The sequence below is a fragment of the Excalfactoria chinensis genome, chromosome 1 (assembly GCF_039878825.1).
Source record: "Excalfactoria chinensis isolate bCotChi1 chromosome 1, bCotChi1.hap2, whole genome shotgun sequence".
In the NCBI taxonomy this organism is placed as follows: domain Eukaryota; kingdom Metazoa; phylum Chordata; class Aves; order Galliformes; family Phasianidae; genus Excalfactoria; species Excalfactoria chinensis.
The window spans coordinates 65,410,643-65,434,163 of NC_092825.1; the positions used below are offsets into that span (position 1 = coordinate 65,410,643).

General features: G+C 43.4%; 1 protein-coding gene across 1 annotated transcript; it reads right to left on the reverse strand.

Annotated features, from left to right (window-relative positions):
• Positions 1-622: 622 nt before the first annotated feature.
• Positions 623-20,420, reverse strand: TTLL12 (tubulin tyrosine ligase like 12). The gene is made up of 14 exons (XM_072340768.1): positions 20,200-20,420; positions 15,718-15,893; positions 13,492-13,690; positions 11,852-12,011; positions 11,056-11,189; positions 8,653-8,729; positions 7,344-7,460; positions 7,026-7,220; positions 5,821-5,932; positions 4,889-5,040; positions 4,719-4,800; positions 4,197-4,265; positions 2,038-2,176; positions 623-1,147 (listed from the first exon to the last, which is right to left on the reverse strand). The coding sequence occupies exons 1-14, from the start codon at positions 20,377-20,379 to the stop codon at positions 996-998; spliced, it is 1,944 nt and encodes a 647-aa protein (XP_072196869.1). The 5' UTR covers positions 20,380-20,420; the 3' UTR covers positions 623-995.
• Between the last annotated feature and the right edge of the window lie 3,101 nt (positions 20,421-23,521).

The following is a 23,521-nucleotide window of genomic DNA, read 5'->3' on the forward strand; positions in this document are numbered from 1 at the left end:
CATTCTTCTGGTTTGCTAAATGTGATGCTGTTCCCTTTGTGATGAAGGAAACTTCCTCCTCCGCTCTAGATCCAGTTTGTTACTTGTTTTCCAAGTACTTCCAAGACAGAAAGCACCTTTTGCTTTCCTACAAGTCACAGGGCATCTGCTGAGCATCCTCTTACATCCAGTCTCAAGCACCTGCCAGTGCCAGTCAAACTTTCACAGAGGGTTTATTCCTCTACTCAGTGTTTTAACTGACAGACACAAACATTTTAGATCTCTGTACAACAGAAGAGTGAGAAGTAAGGCTAAGAAAATAATATACCAACTTCCAGATTGTATGGGAGATTGGTAATCACAGCCTGAACCTCTGATTAATCAGCTGAGGCAAGTATGGGGTCAGCTGTGGGAGCACAGGTGAGAGTGATGTAGCTGTGCTCCCGGAAGGGGTGGAGCTCGACTCCATCCCCTCTGAGACCTCATTTAAGGGCTGACTCCCACTGAAGCGGTATCTCTTGGAGATCGCTCACCAGTGAGGACTGCCCCAGCTTCTTCAGCCAAGGCACCACCACTGGTGAGTTTTCCTTTACTCTTACCTTCTGTACGTTTGCTACCATCTGTATATTAATAACCAATACACAGATGATTCAGTAAACTGTCATTTTAATGTTCGCACAGGGAACTATGCCACGTTTCCCAGCAAGAAAGCAAGAGCTTAGCCTACCTGAGAGACAACTCAGGTGTTCCAGTTCTGCCCTATTTTGAGGTTTCCCATATTCAATAAACAAGATATTTGGTCAATACAAATTGGTGATTTACAGCACGAAGCAACACAAGGAAAATGCAGACAAAACAATTATCGGTACAGTATAAGGTACATGTGCATTCTTCTGAGTTGGTTTTTTTCCTGGGTTACTAATACAGGAAAATAATTGCGTCAGCAGCTCATAGAACTGAAATGTAAATACTGCTATTAAGCATATCTGTGAAGGAAAGAATCAAGCCTCCCGTGGCTAGACAATGCGTGTCACATGGCAGTTGTCTGCTTCATCCAGAAATAAGGTGCTGAAGACATCATTAAAAAAGGTAGGGTGGTATTTGCAGGCTCTATCACAGTCAGGATTGAAGTTGACCTCCAGAATCTGAGGCTGCATGATTCTTTTTCCTGTCAAAGGGAACACAAACACTGCCTTTTAATGCAAGCTATACAGAGACCCTGAACCACTGCCTGTCATTAAGCTAGAAAATGGCTAGAAGTCAACCTGGCAGGGCTTTTTGTTTCACTCCTAATCACTCCTCTAGCAAAGCCAGGCATGAGCAAGCAATTCTGCTTGTGTTCTGGAACTGAGAATTCTTTTCTAGTCCCCTGGAAGTTCATTTCTCCCTGTGAGAGGCAGCTGTGCACAGGGCACACACAGACATTTTTGAGCTTTCAGGTGAGATAGGAAAAAATTAGCCTTATTTGGCATTCTTTTTCCTACCAGTCATCTGCAAATGGCTGGAAGAAAGGCTCCAAGTGGTTGTCAGCCGTGCTGTGACATTGACATGGAGCATCTCCATATACACGTTCTTGCAGAGACTTGACAACTGAGTGACAGTACCAAGGACATCAACAGCACTACAATGGTGAACACGGTCCCTTGTCTGCTTTACTAAATAACACTGCAATCTGAAGACACAGGGCAAAGCCACAGGATGATGTCTCTTTAAGGTTTAGTACACAGACAAGGATTCTCCCACTGTAAACTGGAAAGAAAACTTGCCCCCTGTACAGCTGCGTTTAAACCAACTAAAACAAAGCCATAGCAGGAGTAGAAGGGAGGCACAGACTCAGCCAAGCACAGCTAGCAGCTCCTTCTACCATCACAGTTAAACAGCACAGCAGCTTTTAGCTCCACAGACCTGCAGCTTCTGATACCCCTTGATGTCAGTGGGTGGTACAGAGCGCACAGTTTACATTGCTTGAAAACCCATAAGAATCTGAGCAAAGGAAATAAATCCCTGAAAAAGTTCACGAGTAAGAGTTCAACATGCAAAGAAATGAACTGCTCTCACCATCTCCACTGGTGTCCCATTTGAGCATCAAGTCAATGGCATATATTGCTCTTGATGATGGATAATCGCAGATGCCAAGAGGTGCAGGTTTGGCTGAAGCAACTTGAAACAATTCAGCAAATGCCTTAAAAATGTTTGCCTAATAATAACAGAAAAAGGTCTCAGAATGAGAAGCAAGTTAAAAAAACCCACCTGTTAATCACATAATGCATTCACATTTTGAAGAGTTCATGTAAGTTACAGTAGCCAACAGAAAAATCTGCACAGCATTAACTTCAAAATGTACACTGAGATAAAGACCAACACAGTGAAAGGGCCAAGCGCTCAGCAGATATCTGTGGGCTTCTGCTGGGAGCAAATAAGTACAAGAGAAATCCTAATAATGGCACGCTTAGCATCAACTTTCTTCTCAAGCATCACGTATGATCCTACACTTCTACACAGAGGAGGAGAAAGAGAAAACCCAGGAGAGCTCCAGTAATGCAACAGTGAAGTTTTTACCTCTCTGCCTGTTAAATCTGCTTACTAGCTTAGTTTCGTTCTGCCAAGAAGTTTTCTACCAGCTTATGCTGACATCTATAAACGGTGCTGGAAGTTTATGTCTGTCTATACCACACTGGTGTTTCTGTAAGCCAATAGGACATAAAGGTATAATTTTTAGCATGGAAACTATACTGCAGTAAATCATTCACTCTGCAAGTGCAGAAGGAGTAATACTCCATACATGGCACACATCACTACTTTGGGTAGCCTGTGCACGGCTTCTTTTGATCTGTTTCTTAGCCTCCGCAGTCTCTTTCAGACTATTTCAATCCTAATGCTGCACAACCTGCCATACTCTGAATGTCTTTACTTGGATGTGAGGTTCTAGCTCAAATGGATATGAATTCATTTATGCAAATCAACCCACAGCTGGGTAATTTGTTCACTTTTGAAAGCGTACACATTAACCAGTACTCAGTCACAATTTCTTCTGCATCTTTTGCCTTGTCATAAATATGGAAGAATGCTTCAGTTATGTGTGTGCTTCTGAATCATCTTTTCACATTCAGCTTTTTCTTTCAAGCATCACTTATGAGTAAGAATGAGAATGTCCTCTTCTGCCTTCTTGGAAATACAGTACTTGGAGTCTTTTCTTTGCAGGTAAAATATGCCTACGCGTGCCTTAGTGTTAGGGAACCATCAGTTTTCTTGTGCAGTCATTAATGCAATGGCAGGCACAGGGCTAAGATAAGCTTGCTAATACAGACAAGCTGGAGCAGCAGCTAAGAATCCTACACTGCGGGCATCCAAGTCAGGATTTAATTCAATAAATGGGATAATGTACTCATTTAAAAATCCCTGTTTCTAAGAGAAGAGATCACAGCTTAACTTTTAAGGAATTTGCCACAGTATGTAAATACAGCCTCCGCACTCCCCAGCCTGGTAATGCAGCCCCTTGAGCGCAGAACCCCTGAGGTGAGGCTTATTTCTGTCAGTTACTTTGGCACAGCTGGGCACATCCACCTTGCAAGTGAGCTCCAGTGTCCTACAAAAGCAAGCTAACGCAAAAGCTTACAGGGAGATCTTTAGACCTACAGCTCTGCTTAATATAGGCAGGTCAAAACCTGATTTGGGGGATTAGTTTCCTACTTGTTTTCACAGCCCCTTGTGTTGCCAAGTCCCTCAGAACAAAGGAAGCAATAGCCTGAATATTTCAGTGGTTCAACTCCCCAGATTCAGAGTTAATACGCTATTGAAATAGAATAGTGCTGGGAGCTTTGAAAACAACTCTTCCAGAGTCATAACAGCAGCACCTGTTATGATTAACACTTTATACTGTGGACCTCCCTGCTGCTTTGCATGGAATACTGAATCTTCATAACCACAGGCTTTTATAACTGGCATCCTTCCTCTCCCAGGATCCCAACATGATTTAAGACTGGCTTTATTACCAACTCCAGTGTAAGGAAATCTCAATGTAGCCATGAAATAAAATTCTCAAATGCTAAGAACAGTGTTTGAATCAGTCCAAGTAAATAAACGACTATAAAGTAAAGGTTAACATCTGCTGTCCTCTATGAAGCTGATGGGCATGAAGTATGCTTCCTGAAGAAAAAGACAGCTTATTGAGTTGGATTCACAGATGCTTATGAAATGAAGACAGGTTGCTGACTTACTTGTACTGTTGTCCACAGATGTTCAGGATACTGTTTTTCAAACTGAGGAACAAATTCTTCACAGTGTACCTAGAAAGGTTTAGAAGCAACATATATTGCTTTGATTGGGAATGGCTGAGCAATCAGATGACACTGGAATGCCAAACGTTTTTTGCCATCCATGGACATGCAGGTAGAGAAGTAGGGAGTTGGACGGTTCCCGAATCCCTTCCTTGTTCTAGTGTTTCTATATAAAGGATTATATAAAGTCTTTGAAAATTAGCTACCATTTTAATATTTTCTCTTACTGATTTCAATGAATGTGGGTTTTATTCAGGATGTAGGTTTGTTTGTATTATCTATCATAAATTATTAGGGGTCCAGACAACAAAACGTCTAGGAAAAATACTTGGTTAGGATACTTCCAACAGTGACTGCTTGCTAGGTATGAAATAGGGTACTGGGGAATAGTCACATGAGAAGGCACTGAAAGACACTCTGCCAACACAGAGGATAGGGGAATAACTTGGACTGTAGGCTTACCTGCTTTAATATTACACCAGGAGCATAATTCATGACGGTGAAATGCTTCTCGTAGTCATCCAAGTCATCAAGGGAAAACGCCCTAAGGAATAAAGCAATTCCTTAGAACCAAAGCCGATCCCTTGGAAGCTAAGTCCCATCAGTCTAACAAGGAAAAGTAACGTAATTACCGATTTGAAAAGCGTAGCCAAAATACATCATAGACGTACAGCTTGAGTGGTTTTACCGAGCGCAGCAACACAACGTAACGGATGTCAAACTTAACCATCCCCACGTCTTCTCGGTGAAATAAGACTGGATTCTCAATATACTTGCACACTACCTAACAGAAACAAGCAAACAAACAAAACCCATAGAAAATATTATTTGACAGAAATGAAAAGTGTCAGTAGATATTGAGGATTTAAGATACCCTTTTATGTGTGTATGTTTTGGTTTTCACTTTAGAAGCGTGCATAAATAACTGATGTTGTACCAACAGGCATTTTATAAAAGTCTTTGGAGCCTGGCTGGGAAAGTTGGGCAGCCAGAATGTATAAAAGCCTTTTTATTTACAATTTTAGTGGCATTAACCTTTTGCAATATAAGTACGAAGCCATTTGTGCACTTCTGTATTCCCGAAAAATACATGCAGGGCACACATCAGCAGAAATAACGTTTAGGTGGCAGTCTGACATTATAGCTCCATCATTTCTCTGTTGTTGACAGTGTTCTGTGCTGCTAAGCTTTGTATCAATAACAATGACCAACAGGGGACAGAAGCAACAGTGTACAAAAGTTCATGACCGATGCTAACCATATTTAAGGTGTGTTGTCTTATCTGGGGATTAGCCTTCAAGCAGAAACGCACTGAACTATTCATTACCATCAGGGCAACCTTTATTTTCAAGTATGAAAATGTCAGCCTCTTGGGATCTTTCATCACTGCAACAAATGGTGCAGATTTGAATAATTAACTCAGAATTCATTGAAGCTGAATGCTTATGGGTCAACGTATGAATTTTTAAGAAAATCTTTCCTTCCTTGTAGCCTTAGACCACTTCCTGTAACAGCTTTTTTCAGAAATCTATTTAAAATCTCATTCAAAGCCATGATCTCTTACCTTGGGGCTGCTTTCCCTATGCCTGATGATATTGTTAAGGCTGTTGGTGATGTGGGTGTCCAGGCTTCTGGCCAGGTTCCACGGTTTGCATATCCAGTGATTGTCTTCTCCTCTGCGAGAGACAAAAGGCCAAAGCTTATAAGCTTCATTCATCTGTCTGAATATTCACTCCAACTGATCTCCGTACTCCTCTGTCTTAATTACTTTATAAAGCTGAGCACTACAGCGCAAGGCCTAAGGACTTCTGACTGATAGCTTTAAGCAATGGCGTAAAAGGGAGAAATGGCAGCGGTAGCTTTCACTTTTTTCAGTTAAGGCTTAGCATATTCTCACTGTTCATTTCCTTCTAAAGAGAAGAACAACTCATCAACAGTAACACCACGAACACACAGAGGTCACAGTACAGGCATCATTCTGCCAAGAGTATCAGGCTGTGTAGGCGGGGAATCACCTGCATTTCTAAGATGAATCACTTAACAACTCCAAATAATTCATAGTACATTACACTGCGACTGCCTCCTTGGGGAAGAAATTAGACAACATCTCAGCAATTCATACTGCAAGAAAACAACAGTATACCACTCTCTTCTAATTTCCCGGTGAGAAGGGGGGCAATATTCCTTGAAATATCCTCAAGGAAAACAAGTAACATGCTGGCCCTCGTTCAATCCATTTTTCTGAGTAAGGACAGGGTGACACTATGCCTTTCTTTCCTCGGTTAATAAATTAAAGTGATCTGAGAAACCGATTGGGCTTCATGATAAACAACACAAACTGAGCTGAAGTTAGCACTGTTAGCTTAAGATGGTTTTATTTCTGTGGAACTTACTACCCCCTGCTTCCCTTTCACGTACATACACATTGCATTTGTGCTCAACCCTTGATAATTAAAAGGTATTTAAACATCACAGACTGAAGACATGTGGAAGGAGTACTCTCTCCTGGTTATGCTAGTCAAAAGCAGAATCCATAGAGCAAAGAACAGCTAAATGAAATTCCTGGCAGCTAATATTATAAGTAAGACTCACCAAGGAAGCGACTTTCCAGGTAGAACTTCACATCAGGCAATGATTTATTTGACTAGCAGTACCAAATGTAGGGAAATGCAGTAGCAGAAACAATGCAAATTCAAAATCCTAAAGCTCCACAACTGCTTTACAATAATACTAAAGCACAAGATACAAGGAAGGAGAAATAACACCCACCTTCTTTCACGCTGCTGAAAGTAGCAGATGAACTGGGGTAGTTCTGTTTGGAGGTTAAAAGTACGCGGCAACCATCTGGGCCCATCCAGCCCTCCAGCTCGCCTAGATATGGACGCCAGGCAGTCTTTGACAGTCAGCAGGTTCTCACACGGGAACTGATTCAGCATTACTTCAGGCCTTTCCTCGCTTAGCTTCCTGCAAAACAAAGGAGTTGTTAAAGTGAGGAGGGGAAAGGCCAGGAAGGCCTTTGGGAACACTTATAGAGGGGAGAAAAAAAAACAAAAAAATTTCTCTTATCAGGAAAAGAATTGCAGCAACCTATAATCTTTGAAGTGTGAGAAATTGTAGAGGATGTCTGCTTCTGCCTCGTTGTCTGTGAATACGAAACGGGGATGTGTCAGGCTGTTGAGGACTTGCTGGATGTCTGTGAACACCCTAGAAGATAAAGGGATATGAAGAAAAGTGGTGAATTGATTTCTGAAAACGATCAGCTGTTGCTTGAAAACAGTATTTTATTGGCTCCTACAGGTGTTACACTTTTAACCCACAGAAAAAAAACAAACAACAAACTACTGTGGCACAGATTAAAAATAAGGCATTTTGAGAAAAAAAAGAAAAGAACAACAAAAAAACCCTTAAAAGTTTTGCTCCACCAACTTCCACAAAGCTTGCAATTGAGAACAGTGACAGTCCCCGACAGGAGAGCACTGACATGAAAGAGTTCTTATATTACATCATTACACATCATTACACATGAAAGAGTTCTTGAAGGAGAGAGACCTTGTAAGTACCTTCATTGGTGGAAGAGCCCTAACCATCAACCTATCAGCAACAAGGAACAAATCCATATGAAATCTGCACAGTTTCAGAGTTCAGTAGGAAGACTCAAGGTCAGACTGATGCAGAAAAGCAGTTACCACATTTCAACTGATTAAGCAACTGCTATTTTTTCTTTAGGTGTCACAATACTCTTCCTCCTCTCCCTTGAGTTTGCTCTTCTTTCCTCTCCTGCTACTAACCAATTAGAAGATACAATCCAAAGAGAGAGTATTCTGAATTAATGAACTTTTGATACAGCCCAGTCATAGGGGGAAACACTCTTTTCAAGAATCCCCAACACCTGAAGCTTGTCTATTATGCTTTGTTTACTGCATAGCTCTGCGTATGACACATTACTTCCATTGCACTAGCCCTACTCTCCATACTCTTACACTAAATAGAAGAAATTAATTCACTGGTATTCTTATCAATAGAAGTCCTAGTTCTTTCCCCACTGCTAAAGCTTAGTGAATTTCATATCCTCATGCAGCCCTGCCAGTATTTCTTTCTGCAAAATGTGGCTTCTTAACACCTGCACAGCTGAAGGAAGTACAGCACCAAATCTGACAAAAGGCCCAGTACAAGTTGCACTGAATTCATCTCAAGGACAAGACAAACATCCACCGCTTTGGAGCAACTTTTAGTCCTTGCTGAAGGAAACAGGATTCAAAGTGGTGACCTGAAGGTAAAACAGCCTTATAATGTTGTAACAAAGACTCAAAGCATTTGATTTCCTCACTTAACTCCAGCACACAGCAAGCATCATACTTAAGCTTGGTAGCAAAGCATTTTGTTTGTAGTTACATACTTGAAAACTTTGTCTTTATCATAAACTGCTGGGTTGATTGCTATGGGGAGTTTCTCCTTGTTTTCTGCTAAAATAGCCTGAAAACCAAACAAAAATAAAGAAGTTAGTAATAGCCACAGAAAACAGGCAGCTGAGTCAGACTGCACAACGATGAGCAAATAAGAACAGCAACACAGACCAAACGGCACTTCCAAAGTGCGGTCACGCTTATAGGTTAAGTGATTGGAAAACACAATTTTAAAAGAAAAAATGGTAAGTAAACTGCTCAATATGATTATATGTTCATTCAAGTTTTTTATTATCATTATCATTGCCTACTGAAGTTTTATCAAGTTATCAGACCTTACAAACAGCTTTATGCACTTCCTTATCTTCACGTGTTTAAATGCAGGTGTGCAGGTGTGTTTTAGCCACAGCAAAAATGACAGCCTGTGTGTCTGACCAATGCGCTGCCTGGTTCAAGTGAACTGCAGAGTCACACTTAAAGATTAACTTCTGTTGTGCAATACAAAGCCCAGGAAGAAATAAAAATAAAATTAAAGATCAGAACAAAGAACAGAGGCAGAAGGGGGTCAGAATTAAGAGGCCACTGATAAAGGAGGAACAAAGGGCGGAACATCTGCCCAGCCACACATACTCCTTCACCTTCAAGGGTGTTACAGAAAGTACAATCACCTCTAACTGGAAAATGTAAGCAAAACCAAACCAGAGACATCACCTTCTAAAGCAAGTTGGACAATACAAACACAAAGTAATTTCTGAGGAGATGACTATAGTTCTCAGAACGGTACTGGAAGATGCATTCACATCTATTCTGCAGCTCTAATTCAGGGACCTGCTGCAGAACAGCAACTACTCGAGTCACCCAAGAGATCACTTCTTTAAAGCCACACATTTCAACAGAAGTGCCTTTATTAGGAACTGTCTCCTCCGAGTCTGCTTTCTGCAGTCAGTGCCCAAATCGCTACCCACAGCACCATTTAAGTCACAGACTTTGTGGTCTGTGCTGAAGAGTACAGTAACAGAACAAAAACAGGTGAGATTAAATCTGCAGCATTACCATAACAACTCTGCTCTTCTAAGCAGGGCTGAAATCTTTCAGATTTATTAGAACCAGACGATCTTTAGAAGGGCCCTTCCAATCCAAACTGTTCCATGAGTCTTTGCTTCTATTTAAAGGAAACTTAGAACCACAAAAGTAACACCCTTAGCTATAGCAAAACCAACAACTCAGCCAAGTGAGCAGCAAACGTAGTAGTAAAGCATTCCCTGCTGCTATCTCTACAGCTTTTGCGAATATTTACACTACCTTGCAAAACTGCTGGCTAACAGACTTACACCGTGAACAAATCTGACATCATCAGACCTTTTTTGTGCATGCAGCTCTGTGTATGCTAAGCTACAGCAACCAGAAGTGTCAGCAACATGCATCTCTTTGTCGGCATTTCCCTTCTGGAGTTTAAGGCCATACTACATACAAAGTTCTTCTTTGGTCTGTCATCAGTCTAAATCTTCAATCTACAGCTAAGTATTCCAGAGGGGAAAAAAAACTCTGTTTTCAAGACAAGGTGGAAAAGGAGTATAGTATCAGCCACACACAATTCTTCAGCTTTACTGGGGAGACATCACTGCAGCCCTCCAGTACTTGAAGGGAACTGATGAGCAGGAGGCAGACTCACTTTTTACATGGTCAGATATTGATAAGGTAAAGGGGAACGGTTTTAAACTGAAAGAGGGGAGATTTAGGTTGGATGTTAGGAGGAAGTTCTTTACTCAGAGGGTGGAGAGGCACTGGCACAGGGCAAGCTGGATGGGGCCCTGGATCTGCTGGGTGGTAACACTGCCCAAGGCAGGGGCTGGAACAAGATGGACCTTAAGGTCCCTTCCAACCCAAACCATTCTGTGACTCTATGATTTATAACAGCAGTATCAAATTAATATTGTCTCCACTACAATATTTAGCAGTTCTAAACCACATTATAAATGAGTAATCAGACCGAAAAGTATAATTATCCCAGTGTACTAAGATGAATCCTTCTGTAATTCAAGACAGACCAGAAGTACTACAGTACTGGATCCGGAGCATAAGCATGTTAGACAATATCTCAAACATTTAACTGGAAGATAGGTACCTTATATGAAAGACCTTGCACTGGGTTTACATGAAGAAATATTAGGCAATAATGCATACTACAGATAATTCCTGTTGCTTCAGTTCTGTAAGTTATATCACATGCAAGATATTTCTCATTTCATTATGCTTCCTTTGGAATTATTTTTAAGTTATTACCTAAACTTTGAATCAGTCTTTAATCCTGAAAAAAAAAAGCAGAACCAGAACTCTTTATAGCTGTTTAGACGCTCTCTCTGAAAGGATAAAAGATGAGATCTGTTACAGCTTACCTGGTAATGCTCATCCGATGGCTCTGGGGTAAAACAGTTGACATCCAATACCTCATTAGGCACCCATGGTAACAAAACACACTTCCTGATCAAGCGATCAGTTTCCCCATAAGCATAATCACGGGTCACTTCATCTGCAGTAAAACAAGGAGAGCCTTTCAGGAACAGCCTTTAACTCTATGCTCTGAAAACTCCCTCATGCCTCACCACAGAAATGAAGGTCAAGCAGCTCATAATGCTACAACTGTCAGAACCAAAATGCAAAATTAGATATAATCAAACGACTGTAATAAAAGGGTATTACTTGCAATACAAAAATTAGTCCAAAACCAGCTGACCTAGGGCAGTTTAATCACACAGCTGAATGCTATTATCCCCTCTACATGATAGGAGCAGAACAAGGTACTCAACCAAGGGTACAGGTAGAAAGTCAACCCAAGTTTAGTATCTCCCAACCTCAAGCACTTGACTGTCTCAGTTAGAAACAGCTACAAACACAGTCTTGTTACAGAAGATTTCTTAAACTCTCAGTTGGCCTGAATCAGAAGTTTCACTACGACAGTGATGCAAGATTTAAGTTCTCTGTCAATGTTTTGAGCCTCTACCTCACAAGTTATGGTGCTAAAAATATCAGAGGGAACTCTGAATTACGATAGCATTAAAAACACGCCATCATTTTAGTTTTGAAATACCTGTTGTGCTGTGTAGTGCTCAGTGATTCGTAAGAATATGGCCTACCTTCTGTTGTGGGCATTAAAAACAGCTGCGATACCAAACAAACAGAGACTCAACTTACCACCAGTTTCTAGGTCTCTCAGGGGCCAGAGAATAGTGTAAGCAATTTGTTGAGGCATGTAAAACAGGGGTGCCGTTGCAAAGCTAGGCTGATCTGAATGCTGAATGCGTGATCCAAATTCATCCATAATATACCAGACAGGAACTTTCTCCTCTGCAGTCTGTACAATTAAAGAGAGTGAGATATACTGCATGTATCAATTTCTAGAAAAGAACTGCAAGACAGAAGGCACTGGGAGCACCCCCTACAATGTTCTCCATGCATCCAAGGCACTGTGAAAACTGGCAAGCCTGTTCTTGTAACTGCAGTCCTATCATTCCTCTTATTATAGAGATATTGCTTACCAAATCCACTTCCCCTGAAGCCAGCTCAGGGAGTAAACACAGCAGAAGGCTGTTTCCTCACACTTATATAGATGTAGAAAGGGAGACAGAGGAATTGGACTATTCAAAGCAGTTCAGTGCCAGGAAGGGAAACTGAAGCCAAGTTCAACTATAGGTTGAATTAATTGTCTTCCAGGAAAGCATTTTTCAAGTGGGAGCAGATAATTTCACATGATTCATGAGTCACTCATAAGAAAAAGATGGGAAATCAAAACATAACATAGAAAGATGGAGATGTACTGCTCAAGCCTGCCTTTAAATAAAAGGCAAAATAAATAAATCACAGTGAGTCCATTCCTAAGAGATTTCTTCAGGTCTGACAGTACCGTGAACTAAGCTGATACACGCACTGGTGAGGTGCCATCTGCAGGGAGTTACCTCCACCCTTTGAGCTAAGGGTGCATGTTGGTCATGATCACACCACTCAGAGCGAGCCGCTGGTAAAACAGACAGGCCTATTCCATCCTGCATAGGGCTTGGCCACAAGAATTAGTTTTCATCTTCTAAACAAAATATTCGCCATAGCACAGAAGCCACACCACAGCCCCTACAAAAACATTTTTAATGGGCTGTACTCCCTCAGAAGTAGCATTCGAGTGCATCTGAAGGCTCAATATGTGCTAGGACTGTGCTGAATGACCAAACTTGGTGTGGTCTTATTCACACTACCTAAAACTAGGATCTGGAGTAAGCTACATCTGGAAGCAGACCATCTTGAAACTAGTCGGTTCTCACTTGAGGTTGAACTAACATTCACACTGCATTGGCAATCAGATGCCAAATTGAAACCAGGAAGCAAAGTTATCTGACAGCATAAGTATATCCTCAGGAGGTGAAAGACCCTTACAGATGAGGAAAGCTGTGAGCATAGCTGCTGAGAGACATATTTACATGAGGCACCTGATTCAAGAGAAATTCTTTCCTTCACTATAAGTAAATATGAACAGAAAAAAAACAAATTTGACACACAAGCAGATCTCCCCTTTCTACTGTCCTTCCACTGTAGAAGGCTCTCCTCCTCTGTGTGGAAAAACAAGAAAAACCAACCCTCACAGTTCTAATCTGAAATGAGGGAGCAAGCCACTGTGCATTCTAGCCCTAGATGGCATCTGCTCTCCTTCCAAATAGAAGTTCAGTGCCCATAAAGTAATATCTTTGTGTTGAAAAAGTATGTTTGTTACTAGCCATATACTGGAATGTCTTCACTCAGGGCTGCCCAGAACTTTTTAGCAGCACAGTCAAGCTTCAGAGACTCACCCCTTGAGAAAGCTGGTAGGTCTGATTGTACTTCCACATCTCCTGCAGCACTTGCTCAACACTGCCCTCATCTGGGATTTCTCCGTGAAAGTCGATGCCCATGAGATTTGCCATTCTGTGAAGTAAGCCAGGCACGTGGAGCAGCTGCTGGCGGGCGTGTTCAATACGGTATGTCCAGGCATGGTCGATGAGGAAAACGCTTCAAGAGAATTTTGGAAGCATTACAATGTGTATATGTGTATCTATTTCCATACAAGGGCCAAATACTTCTGTAAGAACTACCTGTCCTTGTAGACAGTTTGATAAGTAAGTTCTCTCTAAACGGCAATGCAACTCCCTGAATACATGTGTACTATTACAGGTTAGGAACAACTTCCCAGCAGTAACATAGCACTCTTTTTGTTCTAGAAGGTTTCTTGTACAATAGTCAGTCATTCTACGATCATGAGGCACAAACAAGATCCTGGAACACAGGACTTTCTTCCTTCTTCCACCACAACAACCCGATTCATAGAATGGCCTAGGTTGGAAGTGACCTTCAAGCCCTCCCAGTTCCAACTCCTGACGTGGGCAGGGCTACCACACACTAGATCAGGTCACTCAGGGCCCCATCCAACCTGGCCTCGAAGCAGGAAAACTATGCACTGTTTTGGAAAAGCATTCAGAGACCTTGGTAGCCATGAGGCCGTGCAGGATCTACAGTTATCTGTTGAACTAGGTGGAAAGGCATGATCACCAGAAGTCTCATACAGTTTGCAAGTTCAAAGAGTTTCAAGTTTTAGATTGTTTTCTCTTTATTTGACTCTGTTTTATTTATTTTTTCTTCCCTAGAAACAAAATACACTGCTTAAAAGGAGCACCAATCTAAAATAAAATCATAGCCAACTGGCCTCTCTCTCCTTGAGAAGTTCAGCCCTTGCATTGGCTGCATGATTTTTACAACAAAAGCCTACCTCCCTTAAACAGAAGGTTTCTTCACACTTTGGCCATACCCTTTTATCGAATGACATCAAAGAAAAACATGAATTCTACTTATTAATTTCCCCTTCTCAGTTTTCAGTAAGTTAAAAACAATTTCAGCTGTCACATATGCCAAGTGTCCCTGAACAATTCTTGTTTATCATATTCCACACATGGAATAAACTTCATTTTTAAGCCTAAAGAGTCTAGAGAATGCTAAGGTGGAAATCTAGTTCAAACGTCCATTAGCAAACAGGCATGTTGATATTCTGCTTCTACAACCACACATCTCAATGCTGCAAGTAAGCCCAAGACTTGCTATGAATTGCTCTGAATTTTACAATTTGTGTTCTCAGACACAGAAAGGCAATGACTGAAGTTAAAGCAAGCATGTAAAGGCAGATAGCAACGCTCTGTGTAGCTTTTACTCATCAAGACAAAGCTTACGTAAATACACAGAGTCTAAGATCTAAATAAATAAATACGAAAGGTCTGGCAAAATAAGTTCTACCCAACTGAGCAGAACAACATTTAGAGTTCCACTGGAGTTCAGACTCCACCTCACTGGCAAATATTTGTTTGATATTAAGTTGATAACGTTACAACACATACCTTTTATTAATTTCTTATGCAACTTCTTCTAATTGAGCAGTTCAAGCTAATCTCATTCACGACAGGTAAGCTAATTCCAATGAAAGCCAACAAAACTTGAGATGTATTTGATTACATACACATGCCTAGCATGCAATCGTAAGGCGACACTCTTGAATTACATCAAAGCCAACTGAAGGAAATACAGCAGTCCGTGTGTCATCACTTACAGCAGCTCAGTATCCCCTGACCCGAGGTTTTTAGAGGATACAGTTATCACTTCAGTATTTTTTCAATGGCAAACACTTGGAATCTGCAAACTTGTGTATTTTATTTCTACAGAAATCGTTTCAACGCTATCTCTTCTCTATTCTCCCTCTCGGTTTTATAGAGCTGATTTATAAGCATCTTCATGATTTATAAAGGAGCAACATAAGATGCCAATCCTAGGGCTCTTTACAAGATATGCTTCGTATCACAGAGATTATTTCTCTTTCCTGAAACAAGAAGCTGTGTCTGATGGTAAGAAAGACAAACAAAAAACAACAACATATAAAACAAAGCAAAAGAGCAATTTTGAATAAGACCAAGCAAGTTTTATTATAAATTGTCCTCATCACTTCAGGGCTTAAGACCACTCAAAAACAGAGGACCAGTTCAGAAATCACTACTCACCTCTCAGGATTGGAGGCTTGAAGCCCATTCTCATTTGTTACAATAACTTTGAAACAAGGTTCATTTCCAGGATTTGGTTTCTTTTTCAGTTCATCTTCCATTGCTTCATCACCTTCCTCTTCCTCATCAACCTCCTCTACTTGCATTATCCCGAAGTAGTCACCAGCATCAAATACCTGAGATTGAAAGTTGAGGCAGTACTCATACATGCACCGTGCAACACCGAGAAGGATGCAGACAACTTTGGCCTGCATTCTGACAAAAATGGTGTCTAGCATTCATTCTTGCACATGTTTATAAAGTTGTTCCTGCTAAACATCAGCAGGAAGCTCTGATGGTTTCCTTGGCATCAACGGATCTATTGATGATCATCCATTACTTCAACTAATCACAGAAGAAACTGAAAACAATACTTTTGTTTAACTCCAAAAATCAACAATCAATTGAATCACTGCAGAATACAATCTCATATTACGGCATGCAAAGCTAAACAAACCAAGGCATTACCCAAGCTCCAGAACCACAACAAAGAACATTAAGACCCCCAGTCAAGTTCTCAGTCAGTTAAGAGATATGAGCATGTTTCCTCCTCCTTCCCTACACAAGGAACAGTTTGCTCAGATGAGACCGGAGCCTCTCCACACTGCTGCACGTTGAAGTGTAGACTTACCTCAACTAGTCCACTGAAAAAGTTCTAGTTGCATTCTTTGCCACTCTAGATGCAATGCTTTGATCTAAATGAATTAAGAAGGCCACTACATGTTTCCCTTCTGCCACAAATCTTGTCTAACAATGGCCTGTATATCTGCTGCAGAAAACCAGCACTACGTCTGTGACTTCAAATTAAACACGTAATTTTCAAGAAGGTCTCAGAAATTTTCAAGAGTCTCAGAAGACATTTCAAACCCTTTTATAGGGAGTTACTCTGCTAAGTCAGTCACACTATACAGGCAACCAAACAGGAGCTGACAAATGATTAGTCCTCTTACGCAGCATTTTTTAAGAGGAGTCAGACTTCCTAACAACACACTTCTCCATCTAACCTTGCTAGAAAGCAGAAGGGAAGGTAACAGACCTGGAAGTGTAACCTCCAAAAACACTGGTTCAATGTGTCAAGCCTGGGTGCACCTAGCCCAATGCATCAGTATCACAAGTCATTACCTCTAGACACTGGCAATTTATTGGCTGGAAAATCCCAGAGGCAGAGACAAGCTTTTATTTGTTCCTTCAGGAAAATAATCTCCTCTAAGCCCCAGCGGGACGGCAAGGAAATCAACGTTTTATTTGCAAAGCATGGCCACCTAGACAAAGCAGAGTTGCCCAAGGGGAGCCAGCAGCAAGAAGGGAGGGCAGCAGGCAAACAGCACCCGCTGCAGATTATAACCTACAGCACTGTATCATAGACCAGAGCAGACAATACCCTTGAGTAACTCCTAAGGATTGGTGACAGCGTTTTGCTCTGGGCTAGGGGGTGCAAAGAGATGCTGAGAATACACTAACTAACTTCATTTATATGTTCTTCTCAGGACAAATAAAATCGCTTTGCAAACCACCTCACTGGAGGTTAAAAATACAGAAATAAGTAACTGACCTAACATCACCTGCAGTTCAACAGGCATCTAAATAGCTAGCGATCCCTATTTATCTCTAGTTTTCCAGTTTTGCTGGAAGAGGATAACGTTACTCAATAGCAAGCAGTATTGCCACCTCTTGCTGTTTAATAGGGGGCCACCAACATTTCCTTTATGACCCTGCTTGCTTGTCTGAACAGTTCACAGCCGTTTTAAGCCGACTTCACTGAGGCAAGTTCCAGCCACAGGAAAAGCCCTTCTCTGGGAGGCTGCCAGCAGCACTCGGCTCATTTCTGTCAGGTGGCTCCAAGCTGAAGCAGCATCCTGAGCTGGCTGCTGCACAAGCACTAAGCCCAGCCATGGCAGGCAGCAAGTAGTGTGAGCTTTCCTCAACAATATCATTAAAGGCAGCAGGGAAGTAACCAGAAGCCATTAGGAAGTTAAAACTGCAAGTGTGATGCACTGGAGCCCACTTCACACGTGCTGCCCTGCGCCTAACAGGTGATGAGGGCCTGGCAGTGCGAGGCTGGCCAGCAGCAGAGAAGCAGCTGTAAGCAAGCCAGATTTGGGCAAACCCTCTGTCCCTTCACGTTCAGGTACAACTCCAACCTAACAAACCCAGTAAACCAAGCCATGTGAAACAAAGCGGGCACATGTCACGGCAAGGACTGCCAAGTGCAGGCACCTTCAGCGAATTCCTTACAGGCATGCTGCAAACTGCTGCCAAGGCCACAGGCACCCCATGAGCAGCAGCATGCTCTGCAAAATAAAGCCTGGTAACACTAATCATGCTGCATTCCTTCTGATAGTTAAATAGAAAACACCACTTCAAGGTTGTCCACGTTTGAACAATGATTTCTCAGGGCCACAGAAATACTCACTGCAATACACAGGAGCCTGCCAGTTCTGCTAAATGCAAAACAAGGAAATAAGTAAAAGTAGGTTTCTTGCCCTAGCAGATACATCGCATTCGGGATGAGCAATCCAGGGTAATTTATGGTTACACGAGGCTCTCAGGTGCAAAACAGCTCTAGCAGCTGTCAAGGTAAGTGAAACCCCACCACTTCTCTTGCAGGCTCTGGCATACTACAGGTAAGGCGCTGTATGTTGAAGCAAATGTGTGTTGGAAAACAGCTGCCTGGGCTGGGTTCTGGAGGTACTGATGTAAGAGGAGATTTTATCTGTGTTACGCATGCAAGTTCTCCAAGTTCTATGCTAGAAAATTTTAATCTTTGTAACAGGTTAAGACAGATGAAAAATTCCTTCCACCTTCACACAGGAAACAAGAGAGCTCATACCGTGGTCCACGTTTCAGATTTATTTTCCCCAGTTACTCCTTACTTAAAGTCCCTGAGCATTCGCATCCTTCCCCTTCGCCTCCCCTGCTGCCTTCAGTACTGCTCCTCCAGCTGCCCCCATGCTGAAGCTCTGAGCAAGGTACTGTAGGTCTGATTACTTCAAAAGTTCATCCCAGGCCACTGCACTCCTCATCGTAATCTTCCCTACACATCCCAGTCTTCTCCATATCCTTTTGCCCTTCTGGATAAAATCCAGAAGCTGCTGTGGCAGAAACACGCACCATTAGCAGCCTGCTTTATCTTCTTTAGTAATTATTTCTGTGTACATTTCTCTCTCCACACACCCTGGAGCGTTTTGGATAAACAATACACTCAGCCACGGCTGCAAGCACAATCAAACAGCATGCACTGTGCCACCCTACGATATGTGCCTTCTCTGTGACAGCCCCTGTGGAAGTATCGTGGCTATGGTTTTCCTCATTCGACTCTCTTCCCTCCCAGCTCCAAACAGTAAGTTTGTGGCTTATCAATACTTATAAATGTCAAAATGGTGGGAGACAAGTGGATGGGGCAAGGCTCTTTTCAGTGGTGCTCAGCAAACAGGACAAGAGGCAATGGGCACAAACTGGAATGTAAGATGTTCCATCTGAACGTGAGGAAAAGCTTGTTTACAGTGAGGGTGACGGAGCACTGGAAAAGGCTGTCCAGAGAGACTGTGGAGTCTCCTTCCCTGGAGATAATCAAAACTCACCTGGATGCCCACCTGTGTAACCTGCTATAGGAAACCTCCTTTAGCAGAGGCTAGACTAGATGTACTCCAGAGGTCCCTTCCAACCCCTACAGTTCTGTGACAGAGCATTTGCTTGAGTTAATGTAGATGCACTGTCTCTGCAATACACAGCTATTCCTCTCACTTGCAGTACCAGACGTGCAGCTGTTAGAAACTACCAGGAACACGTTTAAACCCCCCAAGTGTGCTGCAAGCACTCTGATTGTATCCCCACTTCTTAAGCTTCCATCCATTCCTACTATAAAGTTGGGATAAGGAAATAAAAACAAAACAGGAAAAAAAAAACCCACACCCAAGCAATCAGAGATGAGTTGATTTGTACAACTCTTTAACCACAGCCCCTCTTCCTCACCCACCACCCTGCAACTTCTCTCCCTATCTCCTAACCCACAACCCCTGCTCGCTCCCTCCTCTCCCCACACCCTCAGGCTTCAACGAGCTCACCTGGCCCTTACTGTCTCCCCCAGGCTGACTCCTCCAGACTCCCCAGAGCGCTCTCACTTTTCCAGACAACTGGTTTCGGGTCCTGCCTTTCCCGCCTCAGCTCCCGGTTCCTCTCCTCAGCAAATCCACGCTATCTTTCCTCACCGCTGAGTCTGGCGGCACACGCACCAGATCCTAAAAGAATCCTTTTTGCCTATAGACAAGTGCTGCCCAAAAGCAGTCCCGCTCACGACCTGTTTTCTCTTTCCTTTCTCATCGAAAGGCGGTCGGTCAGCCGCTGCAAACACGAGGCCAAAGGGATTTCTCTCTCCCCGTCGTAGTTTAACCGCGACCAGAGCGCTCTCCCCAGCCCTCCCCGCATCCCCCGTCCCGCACCCACCTCTCCGCGCAGTTTACGGCACAGGCTCTCCCAGTAGCGCGCCGGCACGCAGGAGGCGCGGAGCGCAGCCCCGTGCAAGGCCACGAAGGCCGCCAACTCCTCATCGCCGTCCCCCGACATGGCCGAGCCTGCCTCAAGCTGCTGCCGTACCCCCGCCCGCCCCGCCGCAAAGCGGAGCATGCCGGGTGGGGCCTGCCCCGGGGAGCGAGAGGGAACGGGAACTGCGCGCGCGTGGCGGGCGGGGCCTCAGAGAGCTGAGGGGCGCGGCTCGGGTCTGAGGGGGGGCTGTGAGGTGTGAGTGAACGAGCTCGCTTTCCGATAAAAGTTTTTGGGGGAATAAACGCAAATTGAACATCCGTCAGCGAAAGAGGGAGGTGACTTCACTGCGGTTTTGTTGGGCTCTTTAGAAGAAGTTTTTGAGACAACCTGTTCTTTCTCGAACATTGGTAGGGAGTAGCCTTTGACGCGTTAACCTGGAGCTGCTTAGCCTCAGCTGTAGTGGAGGCTCTGGTCTCCGCTCAGGTACGGCTGTAAAGTCGCAGGAGTAGGCAGGTGTGTGACACTGCAGGCCACTGTTGCTGTTCTGGGCAGCTGAGAGCTGTGGCAACGCCTGCACTGCTCCATCTCTGAGGGGTCTGTTCCAGGGTCTGTGCAGGCTGCTCCTCCTGCCGGCCCAGCCTGCAGCCAGGATTGTGTGTCTGTTCTGGCAGAGCAGAACTACACAGGAGGGCTGTCTTGCAGCCTTGCAGATAATAAGGCAGGGGATCGTCAAGAAAGCCTCTAGTTCACGGAGCTCCTTCAGTGGAGCGCGAGCATCAGTGTCACGCTGAAGAAATTGCTCACTGCTCATCTTGTGTTGCTGGACTGATGTGTGATACAGGGTAGCTAGCACAGCAGTCCTCTCTCCACATCATCAGTTATCAGGAGGCAGGTCTCTGTGTTAAAGAGCTGTGGTACCTTGGTCAGACACTGAGGGTATAAAGAGATGAGAAGCAGTGCCTGCGTGCTGTAACATACACTGCTGTTCTAGCATGATCCCTAGGCCAAGTATCTGAAGAGCAGACACAGGCCAATCTTCCCCCCGTCCACCCCACCATGTGCTGTACTCCCACATGTTCCCAGCACATCACTAAGCAGATCTGCCCGACTGAGCAACAGAATGTCAAAAACCAGCTGCCTTTAACTGGGTTCCTGCTATGCATCCCTAAGCTTATAGATATTTTTGCTAACATTGTAGTTTGGAGAAAGGATGTCCATGGCGGAGATCTCACCCTGGCATTATAAAATGCAGAGACTGGACTGCTCACAGCCCTCACGGGGATCTTGATTACTACAAAAGCTCCCAGAGCCACCCCTCCCTCAGTTATTGCTGTGCCATTGGCTCACTACAGGATGTGTACTATGGATGCACACACCCTCATGCACAACCTGTATCGTGTATACCAAGTCACAAGACTTGTTTTTTTCCTTAAGCAGATCCAGTAAGAAAAGTAGGATATCTTTTCATTTCCTTGTTCAGTAGAGCTGCACTGAGCATGCCCTGTCCAGGGGGAATGTGATCCTGCTCCAACAGATTTACATAACCTTGTTTTTGCCAAGTGCAGGCAGGTGTTTTCTCACTCACTGCCTGTTTGCACCTCCACCTCACTTTGGGCAGGACTTCTGGCCACTGGCCAGCTGTCTGTGGTTCCAGGCTGTTTGGGTGACTGTGCAGGTCAGGCAGGTCAAAACTGTTGCTGATGAACTCCAGGTAATAATAAAATGTAGTCAGGACCACTGGGATTATGAGCAGTGAGACTCTAAGATACAGTAGCAACAGTAAATTGTGTTTATCCCCTTGCTTTATCTAATGAGTTTGTGTTTACCTGCAGCTCAGCCTGTTCTGCTGTTTTTCCACCAGGAGTCTGTCAGTCTCCTGCAGCAGGGATGAGAGTCGAGCACTTGCCAGTTTCACATCACCACATCAGCTGCAGGGCTGCACAACAAGGCTTTCAGGAGCAAGCATTCCTACTCCACATCACCAATTGCTTGTGATGCCAGAGCAGTAGCTCTGCTGTCACCTCTCATTACAAAAGTAGGTATTTGTTGATAATATCTGTAAAGTAAAAGTTATCTCAGAATACTATTCTGTTTGTTTTCTTAGGAATAGTGACTAACTTGTGGCACCTGAACAATGCAGCCCTTACTCAGGCAAAGTTCTTGTTGAATTTGACAGGGTGTTTTGCGTGTTTACAAAGAATCAGGGAGACAAAAGACACCAAGCTGACCTTACTAATTTTACTCATGTCTGAAGTAGTAGGATCCAACCTTCCAGCATTATCTGCAGGGTTCCAACACAAGCAGCTAGGGTGCCACTTTATCACAGCAGTCCTCATGACTTGCCCACTACCACCTTATTTAAATTCTGTCCTGCATCAGCCAAATTGGCTACTAAATAAATGCCCACCTGCATATTTTGTCTAGTGTGGTATGTATTTAACTCTGTTATTATTTTTAACACAGCAACATTTGTAGTAAAACTAGGCTGCCCAGGGGGGTTGTGGAGTCTCCTTCTCTGGAGATATTCAAGACCCACCTGGACACCTACCTGTGCGACCTGGTGTAGGGAACCTGCTTTGGCAGGGGGGCTGGACTCAATGATCTCTGGAGGTCCCTTCCAGCCCCTACGGTTCTGTGATTCTGTGAAGGCATCCCTGTAGCTCACCTAGCAATCATGATAGAAATTTGTTGCTGTGTTAGGCAGCGACAGCAGTAGGAGAAAGCAGACTCCAACCCATGTTGGCTTCATGTGCTGTAGAAGCTCAGATATGGCTCCATGAAAAAGGAAGAAAGAAAACTTGCTCTGACAGGGAAACATCTCTAGGAAGTCCTCCAGGACTGTACAGGACAGACCCCTTCTGAGTCAGCCACGATCGGTGGCTGAACAAAGATGAAAGTAAGTCTATGCTAAGTGTGCCTTCATTTACCTGCTTGGTAACTCCAGAGTGCCATTCATCAGGCCAAATGTCAAAATTACGCTTTGAGAGCTTGTTGGGAAGTCACAGCAGGATCTGAGATCTGAATAACTCTGCAATTCTTACCAGGCAATGCTTATTTCAGAATCTTGTACTCAAATGCACATTGTCGTGACTGCGGAACTGGCTTTTGCCTTTGTACACAGGTACGTCATTACCAGTAATTAATTTGACTTGTGATGACCTTGAGGAACTTCTGGGATCAAGTCTTCTGTCTTAGGTAAGAGCTGACTTTTCATATTACTCCATCAAAGATCTGGAGCAAATAATGACAGCTGAGCATCATCTCACGTGTTCCATCTTGAGGC